The sequence below is a fragment of the Monodelphis domestica genome, chromosome 1, assembly GCF_027887165.1.
Source record: "Monodelphis domestica isolate mMonDom1 chromosome 1, mMonDom1.pri, whole genome shotgun sequence".
In the NCBI taxonomy this organism is placed as follows: Eukaryota; Metazoa; Chordata; class Mammalia; order Didelphimorphia; family Didelphidae; genus Monodelphis; species Monodelphis domestica.
The window spans coordinates 235,943,791-235,963,302 of NC_077227.1; the positions used below are offsets into that span (position 1 = coordinate 235,943,791).

Here is a 19,512-nt window from a genome sequence, read left to right on the forward strand (position 1 = left end):
AAGATTCTGGTAAAGCTCTTTCTTTGCCTGTTTTTTCAGATAATTTATTTAATATTGGAATTAGTTGTTCTTTGAATAATGGGTAGAATTTGCTTGTAAATCCATCTGTTCCTGATCCTTTTTTTCTTAGGAAGTTAATTTATGACCTATTCAGTTTCCTTTTCTAAAATAGATTTATTTAGATATTCTATTTTCTTCTCTGATAGTTTAGGCACTTTTTTTTGTTAATATTCTTCCATTTCACTTTCATTGTTAAATTTCCATATAATTGAGGAAAGTAATACCTAATAAAGAACTGCTTTAATTTCATCTTCCTTGGTGGTATATTCATCCTTTTCACGCTTAATGGTAGTGATTCTTTTTTCTAAATCATATTAACCATTGGTTTATTTATTTTATTGATTTTTTTTCATAAAACCAACTCTTATATTTATTCATTAATTTTTCATTGGTTTTCTTACATTCAATTTGTTTGATCTCACCTTTAATTTTTGGGATTTCTAATTTGGTGTTCATGGGCATTTTAAGTTTGTTCTTTTTCTAGTTTTAAATTGCATTCCTAATTCATTGATCTTTTCTTTCCTTGTTTTAGTAATACAAACATTCAGGGATAAACATTTTTCTCAAATATAGCCATAGATTTTGGTATGTGATCTCATGATCATTTTCTATAATGAAATGATTGTTTCTATGATTTGTTCTTTAAGATTATTTAAGGACTCATTCTTTAAGATTAAGTTATTTAGTCTCCAATGAGTTTTTACTTTTTTGTTACCATGATCAGTCCTTATATATACAATTTAATTGCATTATTGTCTGAAAAGGATACATTTAATATTCTGCTTTTCCATGTTTAACAATAATGTTTTTGTTCCCTAATAGATGGTACATCTTTGTAAATGTACCATGTATTACTGACAAGAAAGTATACTCCTTTCTGTTTCCATTCTGCTTTCTCCAGATAACTATCATGTGTAACTTATCTAAGATTCTATTCAACTGCTTGACTTCTTCCCTATTTATTTTTTATTATATTTCTTGATCTGAAAGAAGAAAATTGAAGTACCCCAAAACTATTATTGTTTTGTTTTCTGTAGCTGACAAGCTTTTCCTTTTAAAAATTTGGATGCTGTAACATTTGGTACATATAGATTTAATATCAATAGTACTTCATTTTCTATAGCATCTTTTAATAATATAGTTTCTTTGTTTCTGTCTTTTGATTATATTTATTTTAGCTTTAATTTTGTCAGAGGTCATGATTGCTACTGGTGCTTTCTTTGTATTAGGTGAGGCATAGTATATTCTGTTCCAGCTCTTTATTTTTTACTCTGTGTTTTTCTCTCTTTTTAAAGTGTGTTTCTTACTAACAACACAATGCTAGGTTTTGGTTTTTGATACATTCTGCTATCTGTGTTTGTTTTATGGGTGAATTCATTTTACATTTACATTCAAAGTTATAATTTGTCTCCATTTTGCTTTTCTTCATTGTCCTCTTTCTTTTTGCTATATTTTCCCTCAGATGTCCAACTTATTTTGTCCATGGTCTCTCCAATTTGTACTCCTAATTGAAACTGTTCCCTTTGCCCCCTTAGTTCTAAATTAGTGTGTCCTTCTTAAGGTCCCTCCTTTTTCCTTTCCCCCTTCTCTGTATACCTCTCTGTCCTCATCTCCTTGCCCTCTTTTCTCTTAGTCCTGTGAAGGGGCCTTTTAGTCCCTCCCTTCTATCCCCTTTCCCTCCTGTTTCTCTGTAAGTGAAGAAGACTTTAACCCATTTAGTTGTGTTGTTCCCTCTTTAACCCAGATCTGATGAGAGTTAGAATAGATGTGTGGTCAGCTTGCTTGGGTCCCCAAAGCCCTTCCCTGATCAATGGTCCATCCCCTGCTGTGGATTAGTAAAGATCTCTGGGGCAAAGTTTTTAGCCTATGCAATCTCACCTAGGGCTTGTTGCCTGTGGGCTCTGCCTGTATTGGCCACTGTTGATATGAACTCACAGGTTGATCAGACAAGTGAGGCTGCCAGTTCTGTCCCCTAGAGCAGTCAAGGTAAATGTATGGCATGTGTGCCAAACTGGGCATGCAGAGCCCTCTCTGTGGGCATACCTGCAGTCACCCAACAGATTTCCTTCCTAGAATGCCCAAGGGACTGGGGTGAAGCTGCTTCCCTCCTTCTCTCCATGCGCCTGAGGACATTGCTCAGTTCCCCCATCCCTCTGCCCAGTATCCAATGGGAACACTTCCTCCCTCCTCTATCTGGGGTAAGGTGCTGGGTCAGGGGGAGGTGGGGAAGGTTCACATGCCATGTTCACAACAGCCTACTGAGTCTGGTGATTCCTGTTGTGGGGTTGGAGAGAAGCTAGGTTTGAGGGAAGCATAGCTCACAGTGTGGCACATAACTAGAGGGGAGCAGAGGTTTGGGCCCTTCTCCCCCTCCTCTCCACAACCCCCTCTTATTCCCCATCCCTCTGCTTAGTCTCCCAATAGGAGTTCTTCCTTCCTCCACAATCTGGGGTAAGTAAGGGGGGTGGGAGGAGTGGGGGTGGGGGTGGTTGGGCATGACATGACACTTGTTCTGGAATAGGGGGGAGGCGGGGCAGCACTCAGTCTCCAAAATGTTTCCCACCATTGCACTAGGGCTTGGCACTTGTTGATTCTGTGGTGTTATTTGCCTGACCTGGTGAGACTGAGGGTAGGGAAATCAGAGAGACCTTCCTCCCTATTTGTCCTTGGCTGCTCAGCTTCTTTCCTGACTTTCATCTGGTTTTGCAGTTTTTAGCAATGATTCTGTAGAGGTTTTTTTCTGATTGTTTGTGGAGGAGTTTGGAGAGCAAGGAATTCTCACACCCTACTTGGCCATCTTCACATGATCCTGAAAAGTTCTAAGGACTAAAAGTTCTAAGCAAGCTCTAAATACTTATTTCTGTGTGCATATTATTTAATTATAAGAAATATATTAAATATTAAACTTTAACCAATCATTTAAGAAATCTTCCTATGAAATTATTTTTCAATTTCAGATTTAAATCTGGAATACTATTTCTTGGAAGTGTGTTTTTAGGTGAATCTAGCATAGTTTGAAGGGCTGTAAACTAAAAATTTCTTTCTCTTTTTTCCCCCTTTGTTCTGTTTAGATGGCACTGAGCCCTCTCATATGCCCCATAGAGATGAGGAGACCTATAGCCGGGGCTATGAATGGTGGTTAATGAAGGAAGCTAAGAAGAGGAATCCCAATATTACACTTATTGGTAAGAAATTTAAATTTTGGTTCTACTTCAGAGCTTGCTTATTATCCAGATCAGTTAAGTTCTCATTACTTTATAATGGCGTTACTCTTTATTTTTTGACCGTGAGTTTGATTTGGGAAATAAACCAAATTATTGGAATCCATTCTAGTAACAACTCAGTCATTCACTGGAGATTCAGATGACTTGGCTAATAGCCTAAATCAAAAATCTAAAAGGCTGAACATTAATATCAATTTTTATTATAGAACAAGGTGTATATATATTAACATATATATATATATATATATATAAATTCACATGGCATTTTTTAAGAGTACATTTTCTAAACTCAGAGTAGTTGTAGAAAAGGTCTTCAAAGAGTGTTGTGAACAATTGAAACATTATCAGAGTAAGTATTGTCTCAGGATGACTAACTAGCTAACTAACTTAAGATTTGACATCCTTTCTAAATCAGTTCTGTTATTTCTATTTTCACATTACAAATATATGAATATTGATTGAGATCTAGAGAGGATCTTAGAAGGCAGTTAGGCCAACTTCTCATTTTAAAAATGTGGAGACTGATAATTAGAAAGATTAATTGATTTCTTTAAAGTCACAGAGGGACTAAGATTGAGATGGAATTCAGTTTCGGGTTCCCTCATTCCAAATCTAGCACTGTAAGAGAAAATGTTAATACATAGTGGAGATGGAACATGGCAAAAAACATGATTGACAGACTGAGAGTCAGAATGTTGGAGAGGAGTCTTCTAGGAAGGATTTTCAACTGTGAGAGGAGGTTCAGTCACAAGCTTTGTGGGGGTGAAGAGCTTTTCCTGAACTCTGGATAGTGAATCTCATCTATTTCCAGGTGTATTGCCATTTGACTTCAACACCCTTGGTGTCTATAAACACTTCTGGTTTCCATCTTAAAATGATCTTAGTGACTGACAGGACTTTTCAGCTTAACTCAAGAGGAATTTGTTCCCTGGCAAGCAGGCTATGTGTCAGTCCAGAAGATAAAGTAACTCCCTTTGTAACACCCTCTCTTAAAGACTCAAGCCTCTTTTAATCATTAGTTTAAGATAGTATAGAAAGAAGAGAAAGGGAAGAATTGATTTCCAGACTGGGCCCAGCTGGTGGCCAAAGCCGGGGGACTCAAGTCCAGTCTGGACATTCAGCTTAGGGATCTTCTGCTTTCCTTTTTTCTCAATCTTTCCCTAGCTAATTGTATAATAAACCATCTTTAAATTAAAATTCATATGCAGTCATGAGAGGGTGAAAGGACTTTGGGGAGAAGGAGCTTTATTTTAGCCCCAAGTAAAGTCAAATTTCTTGGGGCATCCATTACTGGTTTCCCTCTGCAGATCTGTTCAGAGTAAGAAATCATCTAGGGAAGAGCTAAGTTACTTCAAAATTTCCTAGCCAACCAATACAATCCTAATTTCCTGAAGTGATCTCTGCTCTGTAACAATCTACCCTTTCAAGTTCTCTTTTAGTAATCCAGGCTAAGATAGAGAGCAGCTATTAGCTCTCCACTCAGATAGGGAAGGGGTTTCTCTGGTAGTTCATCAGTTCACATAAACTAATCAATATTATCAACCCAGGGGTTCTCCTTTAATCCCTTTTTATAGCACTCTATGTTGTTTACTTGTATGCTGACCTGCCTGCCAATATGTATCTGTCTGTATATAATCTATAGTATAATATAATGGTATAAACTCCCTGAGAGATCATTAAATTATTACTGTAATTATTATATATGGTGTAGCGATTAAATTTAGGTTTCGACTCAATATAAGAGTTAAAAAAATAATATTGTGGTCCCTGTTGATAAAATATTAGCCCCTAAGTTAAAATGACTATTAGCAGTTTTTATTTACAACTAGGTAGAGATAGTGAAAGTGGGAAATATAGGAAGGAGACAAAGCCTGTTCTAGCCTACCAGCTCTAAGTGCTGCTCCAGTGAAGTCTGGTTCAGCCCCTGGCAGGGGCTTCCCCAAGTCCCAATATTCATGTGGATTTCCCAGTAATCCTCAGCCAGAAGTCCCAGTGGTCTCTTCAGCTCTACTCACAGATGCAGAATCCAAGGAAGAGTCTCTCCAAGGAACCAGACTCTCCAAAACCAAGGAAGTCAAGAGAGCCAAGGAACCAGCCTCTCCAAAAACGAAGGAAGGAAAGAGGGCCAGACCATGTTCATCTCTTCTTTTATATCCTTTCTTTCATGTCATTTCCAGTCTCTCCTCTTCTTTACAGGAACCAATTTCAGTCTCCCAATTTGCCTAGCACTGTCTAAGGAGGGGCAGTGCTTGTGTTTTTTTGGGGGTATGAACTAGTAAGTGATTTATGAATTCTCTTACCTAATGGTTAACTAGCTACTAAGTAGGGGTACTTTAAGTTCTTGTTTGGATAGGGAGAGTTAATTCTATCTTCAAAATGGTAATATAATAATTGTAGCACATATATATTATACATGTGTTATACTATATAATAAAGTATGTATATTATATAATAATATAAAATATATACTACTGTATAGTAAATATATAGTGCTCAATAATATAGTGTATATAAAATTATTATATAACATAATATATATTATATAATACTCTAAAGCATATAATATAATATGCAATTACATATATGTAATAACTCATGAGATAGTGTTTATTATATTAATATATTCTCTTCTATTAACTATATTATAATTGGTATATCATATAATACCAGAAATATATAATGTAAGTAGATATGATATACATTATATAAAATAAAATATACTATAAAATACTTTATATTTGTTTATATACTATAAACACAGACACATGCATGTATATATGTATGTGTGTGTATATATATGTACATATATATATATATAAATGATCTTTTGGTGAGTTTATACCAATTTATTATTGACATTCAACTTGAGGTTTAGAATCAGATAGATTTGACCAAATTTAAAAAATATTCTCCTCTATCCCCTGAAGCAGTAGGCACATTTCCTAAATTCAGTAAATATTTATTAAGTGCTTTATAGATACTAGGTAGACACTGCTGTCAAGGAGATTACTATCTAATAGGGAAAATAATACACAAAAGGAAACTCTAAGAGGTAGCTTATATAGAGGAACTGAAGAAAAATGGGGTTACCTGGACAGTTCTGAGGCTACTATCAAGGAAGACTTCAGGAGGACTTTAATGTCCCACCCTCTAGCCTCCAGTCAAAGTGGAGAGGCAATTGACCGTTGAGAAGGTGTTGAATATCAAAAAACATTTTGTTTTCCACTTAAAAAAATACTTTTAGTATTTTTAGAAAAGAATATGGATACCTATTCTGTCTGTAAAATTCATCAGATGTGTGTTTGCATGTAAAAAACTAAGTATTGCTTTAATGTTGATTGACTTGCTCTATTAACTTAGCCTTTTATGCTTTGATTATCTCTTTCTTAGGATTGCCTTGGTCATTTCCTGGTTGGCTAAATCCAGGTAGAAGTGATCCCTATGCCAATATGACAATGACTGCTTTATATGTTGTGTCTTGGATATTGGGTGCTAAAAAACATCATAAATTGGACATTGATTATATTGGGGTTAGTAATATATTTGAATTTATCTTTCATTTTTTTCCTTTTTTACCCTGCATCTTTAGTTAAATTTTATATTTAGATGCTACTACATTCCATCATGTAACTGGTCCTTCTTGTCATCTATCTAATTTTTTCCTTTGGTAATGTAAATGACCTTTACTTCTTCAGAACTGCCATTCAGTCTCTTCTCTTCTTTTGTATATCCATCAGGGGCTGGGAAACAGGAGAGCTGTTTTTTATCTCAATTTTGTCACTAAATAACTACGTGAGTTAGAGCAAGTTACTTAATCTCTGAGCCTTAGTTCCCTCATCTGTAAAAGAGGGAAAATGGATTTGTTTGTCAGGGTGCCTCTGAAATTCTGTAATTGTCTCATCTTAATCCTAATGGATTTCATTAGTATTCCTTGCTATTATTGTTCCCGTGGCCATTAAGTATTTGATTTGTCTATTTGACTTAGTAATATATTTTATGAATGTTTATTTAACAAGTTAAAATATAGTTTGTTGACTAATATCTGACCTGCCCTTAAGAATGTAGGAAAAGGATTAATTTTCTCAACCTGTTGTTTTGACATTTTTCTTTTGATTTTACCTCCCCCCCCCCAGGTTTCTAATAAATTGTGTAGCATATCTAATTCTTTTAAAATAAAAGTTTTTTTTTCATTAAAGGTACTCTAATATTTTATAAACCATAAATATTTATATTCTCTAAGGACTAAAAGTAAGAAAAGTGATAATCACATAATTTGAAACATGGGGAAAGGTTTCCATTTATTATGGCTCTTGTTTTACAGTTGAACTTTTATATTTCAACCTTATTTAAAGTTTTGTTTTGTTTTTTAGATTTGGAATGACAGAGAACCTGAAAATCAGTATATAAAGGTTTGTAGTACCTTGAAATGCTTTATTTCTGTACTGTTGGCAAACAAGTAAAATTATGAGCTCACTGAAATTGAAGCTGTAGCAACACTAAAATATTTGTATAATATGTTGCTTTTAACTTTATTGCTTAATCACTTTAGTGTCTTAGCATTTGTTTCATGTTAGAATAAATTAACTCCAGAGACAATGAAATAGCAGTTCAGCACTATTTAGCCATTTCAGAGTCTAGCACAACACAGCATGAACAGCACTGGGAGGAACTGAGGCTACTAAGGTCTAGCCATGAGAGGAGAGGGTTGAACCCAATGGGATCTGGCTCAAACAACATCTGTAAAATACTCAGTTTGGGACCCTGGAAGCAGTCTAGCTCATCCCAGGAATAGAGTTGAGCTTCAACATATTGGCAAAAGTTGTAACCCCCCCCCCACACACACACACACAATGAGTAAAAGAGCAAGAAAAAACCTGACTAGAAAACTTAGAGCAACAGAGATGACCAAAATGTCAGGTTCAAAATGAACTCTAAAAGAGGGTAAAAAAACAAATAGTCAAAGGGCAGCTAAGTGGCTTAGTGAATTGAGAGCCAAACCTTTATACAAAGTGCCCTGCATTCAAATCTGACCGTAGATGCTTCCTAGCTGTGTGACTCCAGCCAAATCACTTAATTGCCATTACCTATACCTTACTGCTCTTCTGCCTTGGAAACAATACATAATATTGATTTTTAAGATGGAAGTTGTGTTTGAAGAAAGAGTAACATTTGGAAAAAAATTTAGAAAAGAAAATTAATGGAAAAAGTCAGTGGCTTAGAACAAAATTCATTGAAGAAAATATCATTTTAAAAAAGAAGTGCAAAACCTCAAATGAGAAAATAACTTCCCCAAAAAGGAAGTACAAAATCAAAAGAAGAACATGGTACTCTAAAAATTAGAATTGAACAAATGGAAGCTATTGACTCCTTAAGACATCAGGAAACAAAAGAAATTCAAAAGAATGAAAAAATAGAAGAAAACTTGAAATTTTTAACTGGAAAAACAACTGACCTAGAAAATGGATCAAGGAGAGATAACTGACAAATGATTGAAATACCCTGATATTCTCAAACAGGAAGGGAAAATAGTAATTGAAAGAATCTATTCATCACCCCCTAAAAGTGATCCCAAATTAAAAATTCACAGGACTATCATAGCTAATTTCCAGAACTCCCAGGCCAAGGACAAAATCCTATTAGCTGCCAGAAAAAAAAAACAAACAAAAAAAGTATTCAAGTATTAAGGAGCCATAATTAGGATTACATAGGACCTCGCATTTTCTACATTAAAGAGCCAGAAGACATTGCATATGGTATTTTGGAAGGCAAATAATTTATGACTAAAATCAATAATCACCTACCCACCCAAACTGAGCATAATATTCCAGGAGAAGAAATTTATATTTAATGAAATAGAGGGTTTCCAGGCATTCCTTATAACAAGACTAGAGCTGAAAAGAAAATTTGATGGTTAAAATCTGACACTCAAAAGAAGTATAAAAAGGTAAAGAAAAAAGAAAACTCAAGGGACTCAATCAGGTGGCACTCATTGAATTCCTACAAGGGAAAATGGTACTTATGATACTGAAGATATCTATGTTACAAGAAATATCTAAGGTACTTGTGGTACTCAAAATAATCAGTGGGATTATTTGACTAGATAGGAAGGTGATAAAGATAATTATGATATCTCCCTCAGTGATGTACTTAAGATACTTAATGTACTCAGTGGAATTTTTGGGGCCAAATTGACTACTACATGGGAAGGTAATGTAAGAAATTAAAGTACCCCTACTTAAAAAGAGAGAACTGTAGGAAGGAAGTAGAAAGTATTGCCTAGCTAGGTACTCTATAATTTATGTCCAAAGAAGTCAGGGCTCTTAAGTCCCAATCTCCATGTGGCATTGTGGTAGTCTCTTAAGCCAGGAAACCAGGTAGTGGGTGGTGTCTTCAGCAAGGGTTCCACCAACTCAGCCTCCTCCAGGAAAGGAAGGCCAGCTACTCACTAAACAAACTAATGTAGGATCCAGGGAAAGAGTCTCCTCTGTAAGTCCAGCTCACTGACACAGAGTGTCCAAAGATGAACTCCAATGGAGAAATTCAAAGGAGACATCCCTTGGACTGGAAGTTCAGGAGTTTTTATCATCCTTTTTCCACTTCCTGTCCCTTCCCACTTTATGGGAATCAATCTAAGTCTTTCAGTTGCTTATCACTGTGGCCCAGGGGTGGGGCAGTGGCCTCTGGAGTTGTCACCTGCTCTAGCAAGTGACTTTCAAACTCTCTTCTTAGTAGGGGGTAAAGTAGGGGTACTTTAAGTTCTTGATTAGTTTAGTTAAAAATAGACAAGGAGAGAGTTAATCTTATCTTCACAATGATTTTAAAATTATGATTGGTAAATTCATGCACTGAAACTCATTTAAAATGGCCTGAAGTTTCTCCCCTTCCTCTATTTTATCTTCTAAGCAGGCCCAGTGGAGATTTTATTCATCTTACCATTTGAGATGTTTTTTGAACATCTCCCTATACAGGCTAAGCCTTTTTCTCCTACATACACATCATTACTAGGGGGGACACTTCTTTTGCTTCCTATGTATAGAACTTGCAGACCAAATTGCGAGACTTCCAGGAATTCAGAGCTGCAGTACAAGTAGGTCCTATAGACTTCTCACTTCATGACCTAAACCCAGAATACAAGGTGTACATTAAGAACTTTCAGTGCATTGGAGCAACTCAGCCTTTCTGGGAAGGTCCATTTTAGGTACTGTTAATCACACCAACAGCTATGAAAATTGGAGAAAAGGACTCTTTGATTCATTCTCACACAAAAATGAGAGGAAAATTATAGGGTATCCAGCTAGGTAATACTTTCTACTTCCTTTCTACATTTCTCTCTTTTACTATATCTCTATCAAACTAAATTTAAAGAGCAGCTAACAGACTCATGACTTAAAGAGTTAATTTTTTTAAATTTGGCAACCACATTATTACTTTAGAACTTTCATATTAGCATAAAACCTAAATTTTAAATTCTTACATTTAATTTGCTGATCAAAAAGGTTGTGTTGATTACCCCCAATCTTTTTCAATTTTCTTCACTTTTTACTATCTTTAAGTCAGGTCTTTAGTACCTAAATTCTGGAGTTGGAAGTTCTTTCTCTACTCTCAGTTGGTAGAGCAGTTTAAAACAGATTAGCCACAAGCTACAGCTGTTGTCCTGTTTGTTGTGAGGAATGATAAGTACTAAAAAACAATTCCCCCCCTCTCTTTGCCCCTTAAACTAAAAACAGCTGAATTACCTGCAGCTGAGTGAGCTGGGTGTTTTTTTTTTCTTAGACAATAATTAGCCTATCCTCAGGGCTCCATCTGGATAGCCTCTTCTAAGCTTCTACTCCCCCTTCTCCCCCTTCCAGGTCCTTGCCTCAGGGAGGAAGCAACCCTGCCCCCACAAACTTCTATTTCACAGCCCATAATTCTTTAAGGCCTTTTCCAAACCTCACATGTCTCTAATAAGGAGAATAGTCAGTGGAAACAGAAGCAACTAAAAGTGCTCCTTTAATCCTGAAAAGCTTTTAAATCCAACAAGAATAAAATACTAGCAAACCTTTTTTGCCCCCAGGCCAGCTCAGAGAAGCTGACATCCTACCCATGAGGCCTGAAAGCTGCTCCCCAGAAGCCTGGGGGTAGAATCATGTGGTTGAAGCAGGGATCCTGGCATTTTTACTCCTATAGGGGAGGAGAGGGTAGAAAACTCTTTTACTTAGTGTCAAGTAGGGGTACTTTAAGTTCTTGATTGGTTTAACTGAAAATAGACAATTCTGTCTTCACAGTAATAAGACACTTAAGATATCTATGAGACTTGATATACTTAAAAAATTTAAAATATTTAGAATATTCAAAGTACTGAAGATATTTAAGAACTTTATCCTTATTAGGGCAATGAATAGGAATATACATAGAGAGCCCAAGGAGTAAGATGAATATGATGAGATGATAGATAAAAAATAAAATTGAAGGATAAGAAAGAACACACTGGGAAAAAAGTAAAAGAGGTAGAGATTAATTATTTCACATGAGGAGACACATCAATCAAGAATACAGTGTGGATAGGATGGGACAGTAACAAGCAATTCCTGAACCTTACTCTCATTGGAATTGGCACAAAGTGGGAAAAAGGTACACCCTTGGCTATAGAAACCTGTCTTACAATATAGGAAAGTAAAAAGGGGAGGGGGAATAATAGAAGTGGAAGACAGACAAATGAGAGGGTAAACAGGGGAAGTGGTAATCAGAAACAAAACATTTATGAACAGGAAAAGGCTGAAAGGAGAGAGAGAAAGATAAATGGGGAAAACACACAGTATTTATAACTATGAATATAAAAAGGATGAATTAACTCAAAGCAGAAGATAACAGAGTAAATTAAAAGCCAGAATCCTAAAATATGTTGTGTACAAGAAACACATCTAAAGCAAGGAGGCATATACAGAGTAAAAGTACAAGGCTAGAGCAGAATATGCTGTGTTTCAGCTAAAGTTTAAAAACTCCAGACAGAGCAAAAGTGAAAATTGATCAAGGATTGTTTATTTGTTTGTTTTTCCAGAAAATAGATCAAATTAAAAGAGATAAGGAAAAATATTACAAATTATAGCTTGATAAAAGGTACCATAGACAATAAAATCATATCAGTACTCAATGTATGCACCAAATGACATAGCATCCAAAATCCTTGAGGAGAAGTTACGTGAGTTATAAGAGGAAATAAAAAAAATATATACATATTAGTAGGGAACACTAAACTTTCCCTTTCAGAACTATGTAAATCAACAACAACAACAAAAAAATAAACCAGAAAGAAATTAAGGAGGTGAATTGAATTTCAGAAAAGTTTAGATTTGATATACCTCTAGAGAAAACTGAATGTGAATAAAAAGGAATATACCTTTTCCTCAATAGTATCATGACACCTTCAGAAAAACTGACCATGTAATAGGACATAAAGGCTTCAGAACCAAATGCAAAAAAGTAGAAATATAAATGCATCCTTTTGAGACCATAATGCTATAAAATTTATATTCAACTAAGATCCTCAGAGGGGAAAAAGACTAAATAGCCTTTTCTTAAAAAAATGAGTGGGTCAAAGACCAGATCATAGAAATAATCATCAAATAGTATAAAGAAGAAAAGCAAATTACCAAGAGGATAAAAAAATGAAGAGGGAATTGTTGGGCTGTATTTTGCCTTTTTTCTATGCCAATAAATCTATGAATATTAAAATATGTTAATTGCCAAGACTGACAGAAGAGGAAATAGAATAAACAACCCTATCTCAGAAAAAAGAAACTGAACAAGCTATCACTGAATTACCTCAGATAAAACCCCATGGGCCCACAGGCAGATAGATTCATGAGTGAATTTTACTAAACATTTAAAGAATAAATTCTGATAGTTTATACACGATTTGGAAAAGTAGCCAAAGAAGGAATTTAAGCATATTCTTTCTGTGACACAAATATGATATGTTGATACCTAAATCAGGAAGAAAAAAAATAGAGAAAGAAAAGTATAAGTCAATCTCCCTAGTGAATATGGATGCAAAAATTTAAATAAAGTACTAGCAAAGAGATTCTGGCAATATTTCACAAGGATCATATGCAATGACTCAGGTGGATTTAATATCAGAAATGCAAGGATGGTTCAATATTAGGAGAACTATAAGCATAATTGACCATATCAATATCAAAACCAATGAAAACTATGTTTATTTTAATATATGCAGAAAAGGCTTTTGAAAAAATACATCTTTTCCAATTAAAAACACTAGGGAATACTGGAATAAATGTAGAATTCCTTAAAACGATTGATAGTATTTACCTAAAACCGGGTAAAAATATCTGTAAGGGGATAAATTAGCTTTCCCAATAAGATCACCAGTGAAGCAAGAATGCCCATTATCACTGTTAATATTCAATATTGTACAAGTAATGCTAGCTATAGCAATAAAAGAAGAAATTAAAGGAATTAGACTAAACAATGAGGAAATAAAACTATCACTCTTTGCAGATGATATGATGATATGCTTAGGGAATCAATCAAAAAATTAATTGAAGCAATTAACCATTTTAGCAAAGTTGCAGGATAGAAAATAAACCCACAGAAATCATCAGCATTTCCCTATGCAACCAAGAAAACCCAACTGTAAGAGAGAAAAAGGGAAATCCCATTTAAAATAACTGTTGACAACATAAAATACCTAGGAGTCTACCCAGCGAGATAAATTTAGGAACTATATGAACACATCTACATAGTGCTTTTCACACAAAAATCTAAATCTAAGAACCTAGAAAATATTAATTGCTCATGGGCAGGCCAAACAAATATAACAAAAATAACAATCCTGCCTAAATTAAATTACCTATTCAGTGCCATACCAATCAAATTACCCAAAAATGTTTTTATAGAGCTAGAAAAAATATTAACAAAATTCACCTGGAAGAACAAAAGGCCCAGAATACCAAGGGAATTAATGAAAACAAAATGAAGGAAGGTAGCCTAAACTGGATCTCAAGCTGTATTGTAAAGTTACCACCATCAAAAGAATCTGATACTGTCTGGGAAATAGAGTCATTGACCAATAGACTAGATTAGACACTCAAACTAGAGTTGTAAATGACCACAGCAACCTAGTGTTTGAAAAACCCAGAGATTCAAGAGTTTGGAAAGAGAACTCCCTATTTGACAAAAACTGTTATGAATTTGGAAAACCATTGCAAAAAAAACAGGCACAGAGCAACATCTCATGCCCAAAACAAGATAAAGTAAAAATGCACATATGATTTAGAAATAAATTGTGATGCTATATATAAACAAATTAGAGGAGCACAACATAGTGTCTGCCAGACCTATGGATATGGGAAGAATTTATGATCAAACAAGATAGACAACATTAAGACAGATAAAATAGATAATTTTAACTACGTTAAATTAAAAAGGGTTTGCAGGGGCAGCTGGGTGGCTCAGTGGATTGAGATCCAGGCCCAGAGATGGGAGATCCTGGGTTCAAATCTGGCCTCATTCACTTCCTAGCTGTGTGACCGTGGGCCCTTGTTGCCTAGCCCTTACTGCCATTATGAAGAAAACAGGTTTCAATATTATTTTTGTAAATGAAGCTTATAAAACCACAAACCTAATACATATATAAATACTTATATAAACCAGTGCTAAATCATATGCTTCCATCTACATTCTTACTCCAACAGCACTTTCTTGACGTGGATAGCAGTGAATCAAATTTATAAGAATACAAGTCCTCCCAATTGATAAAAGGTCAAAGTATAAGAACAAAGAGTTCTCAGATGAAAAAATTAAAGCATGTCTTTAGTCATATGAAAAATTCTCCAGATAAATATTAATTAAAGTGCAAATTCAAACAACTCTGAAGTACTACCTCATACCTATCAGATTAATTAGTATGACAAGGAAAATGATAAATGTTGGTGGGAAAATTCATACACTAATATTCTGTAAGTGAAGCTGTGAACTAAAACAACCATTCTGGAGAGCAATTTGGAACTATGCCTAAAGGTCCATAAAATTCTATCCTTTGAATTGTCAATACCACTACTATGTATGCATCCCAAAGAGATTAAAAATAGGTAGAAATCACCTACATGTACAAAGATATTTATAGGAATAATTTGTGGTGGCAAATAATTGGAAACTGGAGGGATGTCCATCAACTGGAGAATGACTGAACAAGTTGTGGTATATGTTAAAATGGTATTATTCTTTTAAAAATTAATGCCATTAGTTATTTCTGAGTCATTTAATAAATTCTAAAATCCATTTATTGCTTTTGCTTTTTGTATATATGCTTTTTTCGTGCTGAAGACCCTAAGAAAGGTGCTTAATCAAAAACAACTGAACAGAGTGAAAATCATAGCCAATGATCAGCTTTGGCAGCCCCTTTCTGCTTTCCTGCAATTTGATCCTGTACTCCTGGACGCCGTTGAAGTTATTGGGTAGGAAATGCTTGAGATTTGTTATTTTCTGTTTTTGCTCTATATATCATGAGTTTATCTGTCTTTTCCACATCTTTACAGAGTCATCTGTTCTCTGTTTCCTTTAATTAAATATTCCTTTGATAAAAAATCTGCACCAGATGGATTGATGCTTTTGTTTGTATGTTTGTTTTTTTTTTTTATATATTTTATTTGATCATTTCCAAGCATTATTCGTTAAAGACATAGATCATTTTCTTTTCCTCCCCCCCACCCCCCATAGCCGACGCGTAAGTCCACTGGGCATTAGATGTTTTCTTGATTTGAACCCATTGCTTTGTTGATAGTATTTGCATTAGAGTGTTCATTTAAAGTCTATCCTCTGTCATGTCCCCTCAACCTCTGTATTCAGGCAGTTGCTTTTTCTCGGTGTTTCCACTCCCATAGTTTATCCTTTGCTTATGAATGGTGTTTTTTTTCTCCTGGATCCCTGAAAGTTGTTCAGGGACATTACACCGCCCCTAATGGAGAAGTCCATTACGTTCGATTATACCACAGTGTATTAGTCTCTGTGTACAATGTTCTCCTGGTTCTGCTCCTCTCGCTCTGCATCACTTCCTGGAGGTTGTTCCAGTCTCCATGGAACTTCTCCACTTTATTATTCCTTTTAGCACAATAGTACTCCATCACCAACATATACCACAGTTTGTTCAGCCATTCCCCAATTGATGGGCATCCCCTCGTTTTCCAGTTTTGGGCCACCACAAAGAGTGCAGCTATGAATATTTTTGTACAAGTCTTTGTGTCCATTATCTCTTTGGGGTACAGACCCAGCAGTGCTATGGCTGGGTCAAAGGGTAGATATTCTTTTGTCGCCCTTTGGGCATAGTTCCAAATTGCCCTCCAGAATGGTTGGATCAGTTCACAACTCCACCAGCAATGAATTAATGTCCCTACTTTGCCACATCCCCTCCAGCATTCATTACTTTCCTTTGCTGTTATGTTAGCCAATCTGCTAGGTGTGAGGTGATACCTCAGAGTTGTTTTGATTTGCATCTCTCTGATTATAAGAGATGTAGAACACTTCTTCATGTGCTTGTTAATAGTTTTGATTTCTTTATCTGAGAACTGCCTATCCATTTCCCTTGCCCATTTATCAATTGGAGAATGGCTTGATTTTTTGTACAATTGATTTAGCTCATTATAAATATGAGTAATTAAACCTTTGTCAGAGGTTTCTATGAAGATTTTTTCCCAATTTGTTGTTTCCCTTCTGATTTTAGTTATATTGGTTTTGTTTGTACAAAAGCTTTTTAGTTTGATGTAGTCAAAATTATTTATTTTACATTTTGTGATTCTTTCTATATCTTGCTTGGTTTTAAAGCCTTTCCCCTCCCAAAGGTCTGACATGTATACTGTTCTGTGTTTACCCAATTTACTTATGGTTTCCTTCTTTATGTTTAAGTCACTCACCCATTTTGAATTTATCTTGGTGTAGGGTGTGAGGTGTTGATCTATTCCTAGTCTCTCCCACACTGTCTTCCAATTTTCCCAGCAGTTTTTATCGAATAGTGGATTTTTGTCCCAAAAGCTGGGATCTTTGGGTTTATCGTATACTGTCTTGCTGAGGTCGTTTTCCCCCAGTCTATTCCACTGATCTTCCTTTCTGTTTCTTAGCCAGTACCAAATTGTTTTGATGACTGCTGCTTTGTAATATAGTTTGAGGTCTGGGACTGCAAGGCCCCCATCATATGTGTTTTTTTTCATTATTTCCCTGGATATCCTTGATCTTTTGTTCTTCCAAATGAACTTTGTTATGGTTTTTTCTAAATCAGTGAAGAAGTATTTTGGTAGTTCAATGGGTATGGCACTAAATAGATAAATAAGTTTGGGTAGGATGGTCATTTTTATTATATTGGCTCGTCCTATCCATGAGCAGTTAATGTTTTTCCAATTGTTCAAGTCTAGTTTTAGTTGTGTGGCGAGTGTTTTGTAGTTGTGTTCATATAGTTCCTGTGTTTGTCTTGGGAGATAGATTCCTAGGTATTTTATTTTGTCTAAGGTGATTTTGAATGGGATTTCTCTTTCTAGTTCTTGCTGCTGAGCTGTGTTGGAGATATATAGAAAAGCTGATGATTTATGTGGGTTTATTTTGTATCCTGCAACTTTGCTAAAGTTGTTGATTATTTCAATTAGCTTTTTGGTTGAATCTCTAGGATTCTTTAAGTAGACCATCATGTCATCCGCAAAGAGTGATAACTTGGTCTCCTCCTTGCCTATTCTGATGCCTTCAATTTCTTTATCTTCTCTAATTGCTACTGCTAGTGTTTCTAGTACAATGTCAAATAGTAGAGGTGATAATGGGCATCCTTGTTTCACTCCTGATCTTATTGGGAATGCATCTAGTTTATCCCCATTGCAGATGATATTAGCTGTTGGTTTTAGATATATACTGTTTATTATTTTTAGGAATGACCCTTTTATTCCTATGCTTTCTAGTGTTTTTAATAGGAATGGGTGTTGTATTTTATCAAAGGCTTTTTCTGCATCTATTGAGATAATCATGTGGTTCTTGCTAGTTTGCTTGTTGATGTGGTCAATTATGTGGATGGTTTTCCTAATGTTGAACCAGCCCTGCATCCCTGGTATGAATCCTACTTGATCATGGTGAATGATCCTTCTGATCACTTGCTGGAGTCTTTTTGCTAGTATCCTATTTAAAATTTTTGCATCTATATTCATTAGGGAGATTGGTCTATAGTTTTCTTTCTCTGTTTTTGACCTGCCTGGTTTTGGAATCAGTACCATGTTTGTGTCGTAAAAAGGAGTTTGGTAGAACTCCCTCTTTGCTTATTATGTCAAATAGTTTGTATAGTATTGGGGTTAACTGTTCTCTGAATGTTTGATAGAATTCACAGGTGAATCCATCAGGCCCTGGGGATTTTTTCTTAGGAAGTTCTTTGATGGCTTGATGGATTTCAATTTCTGATATGGGATTATTTAAGAATTCTATTTCCTCTTCTGTTAGTCTAGGCAGTTTGTATTTTTGTATATATTCATCCATTTCTCCTAAATTGGTGTATTTATTGCCATATAATTGGGCAAAGTAATTTCTAATGATTGCCTTAATTTCCTCCTCATTGGAGGTGCTGTCCCCCTTTTCATCTTTAATGCTGTGAATTTGCTTTTCTTCCTTCCTTTTTTTAATTAGATTGACCAGTACTTTGTCTATTTTGTTTGTTTTTTCAAAGTACCAGCTTCTTGTCTTATTTATTAAATCAATAGTTCTATCACTTTCGATTTTATTAATTTCTCCCTTAATTTTTAGGATTTCTAATTTGGTTTTCTGCTGGGGGTTTTTAATTTGATCACTTTCGAGTTTTTTCAATTGCATTTCCAATTGATTGATCTCTGCTCTCCCTTGTTTGTTAATATGAGCTTTCAGGGATATGAATTTGCCTCTGATTACCGCTTTGGCTGCATCCCAAAAGGTTTGAAAGGATGTTTCGCCATTGTCATTTTCCTTGATGAAATTATTAATTGTTTCTATGATTTCTTCTTTAGCTAAACAGTTTTGGAGTATCATATTGTTTAATTTCCAATTGGTTTTAGATTTGGTTTTCCATGTACCATTACTAATCATTATTTTTATTGCCTTGTGATCTGAGAAGGCTGCATTCATTATTTCTGCTTTTTTGCATTTGTGTGCTATGTTTCTGTGACCTAATGTATGGTCAATTTTTGTGAATGTGCCATGTGGTGCTGAGAAGAAGGTGTATTCCTTTTTATCC

The 19,512-nt window shown here is 35.1% G+C and overlaps 1 protein-coding gene across 8 annotated transcripts in view; it reads left to right on the plus strand.

Annotated features, from left to right (window-relative positions):
- Positions 1 to 19,512, plus strand: part of LOC130453538 (galactocerebrosidase-like) — a 147,022-nt gene that overhangs the window by 37,802 nt on the left and 89,708 nt on the right. For all 8 annotated transcript variants that reach the window (XM_056820575.1, XM_056820565.1, XM_056820542.1 and 5 more), the window contains 4 exons: positions 3,132 to 3,245; positions 6,675 to 6,814; positions 7,655 to 7,693; positions 15,612 to 15,742. In XM_056820575.1, coding sequence (XP_056676553.1) covers positions 3,132 to 3,245; positions 6,675 to 6,814; positions 7,655 to 7,693; positions 15,612 to 15,742 — 424 coding nt within the window. The remainder of the gene's footprint in view (positions 1 to 3,131; positions 3,246 to 6,674; positions 6,815 to 7,654; positions 7,694 to 15,611; positions 15,743 to 19,512) is intronic.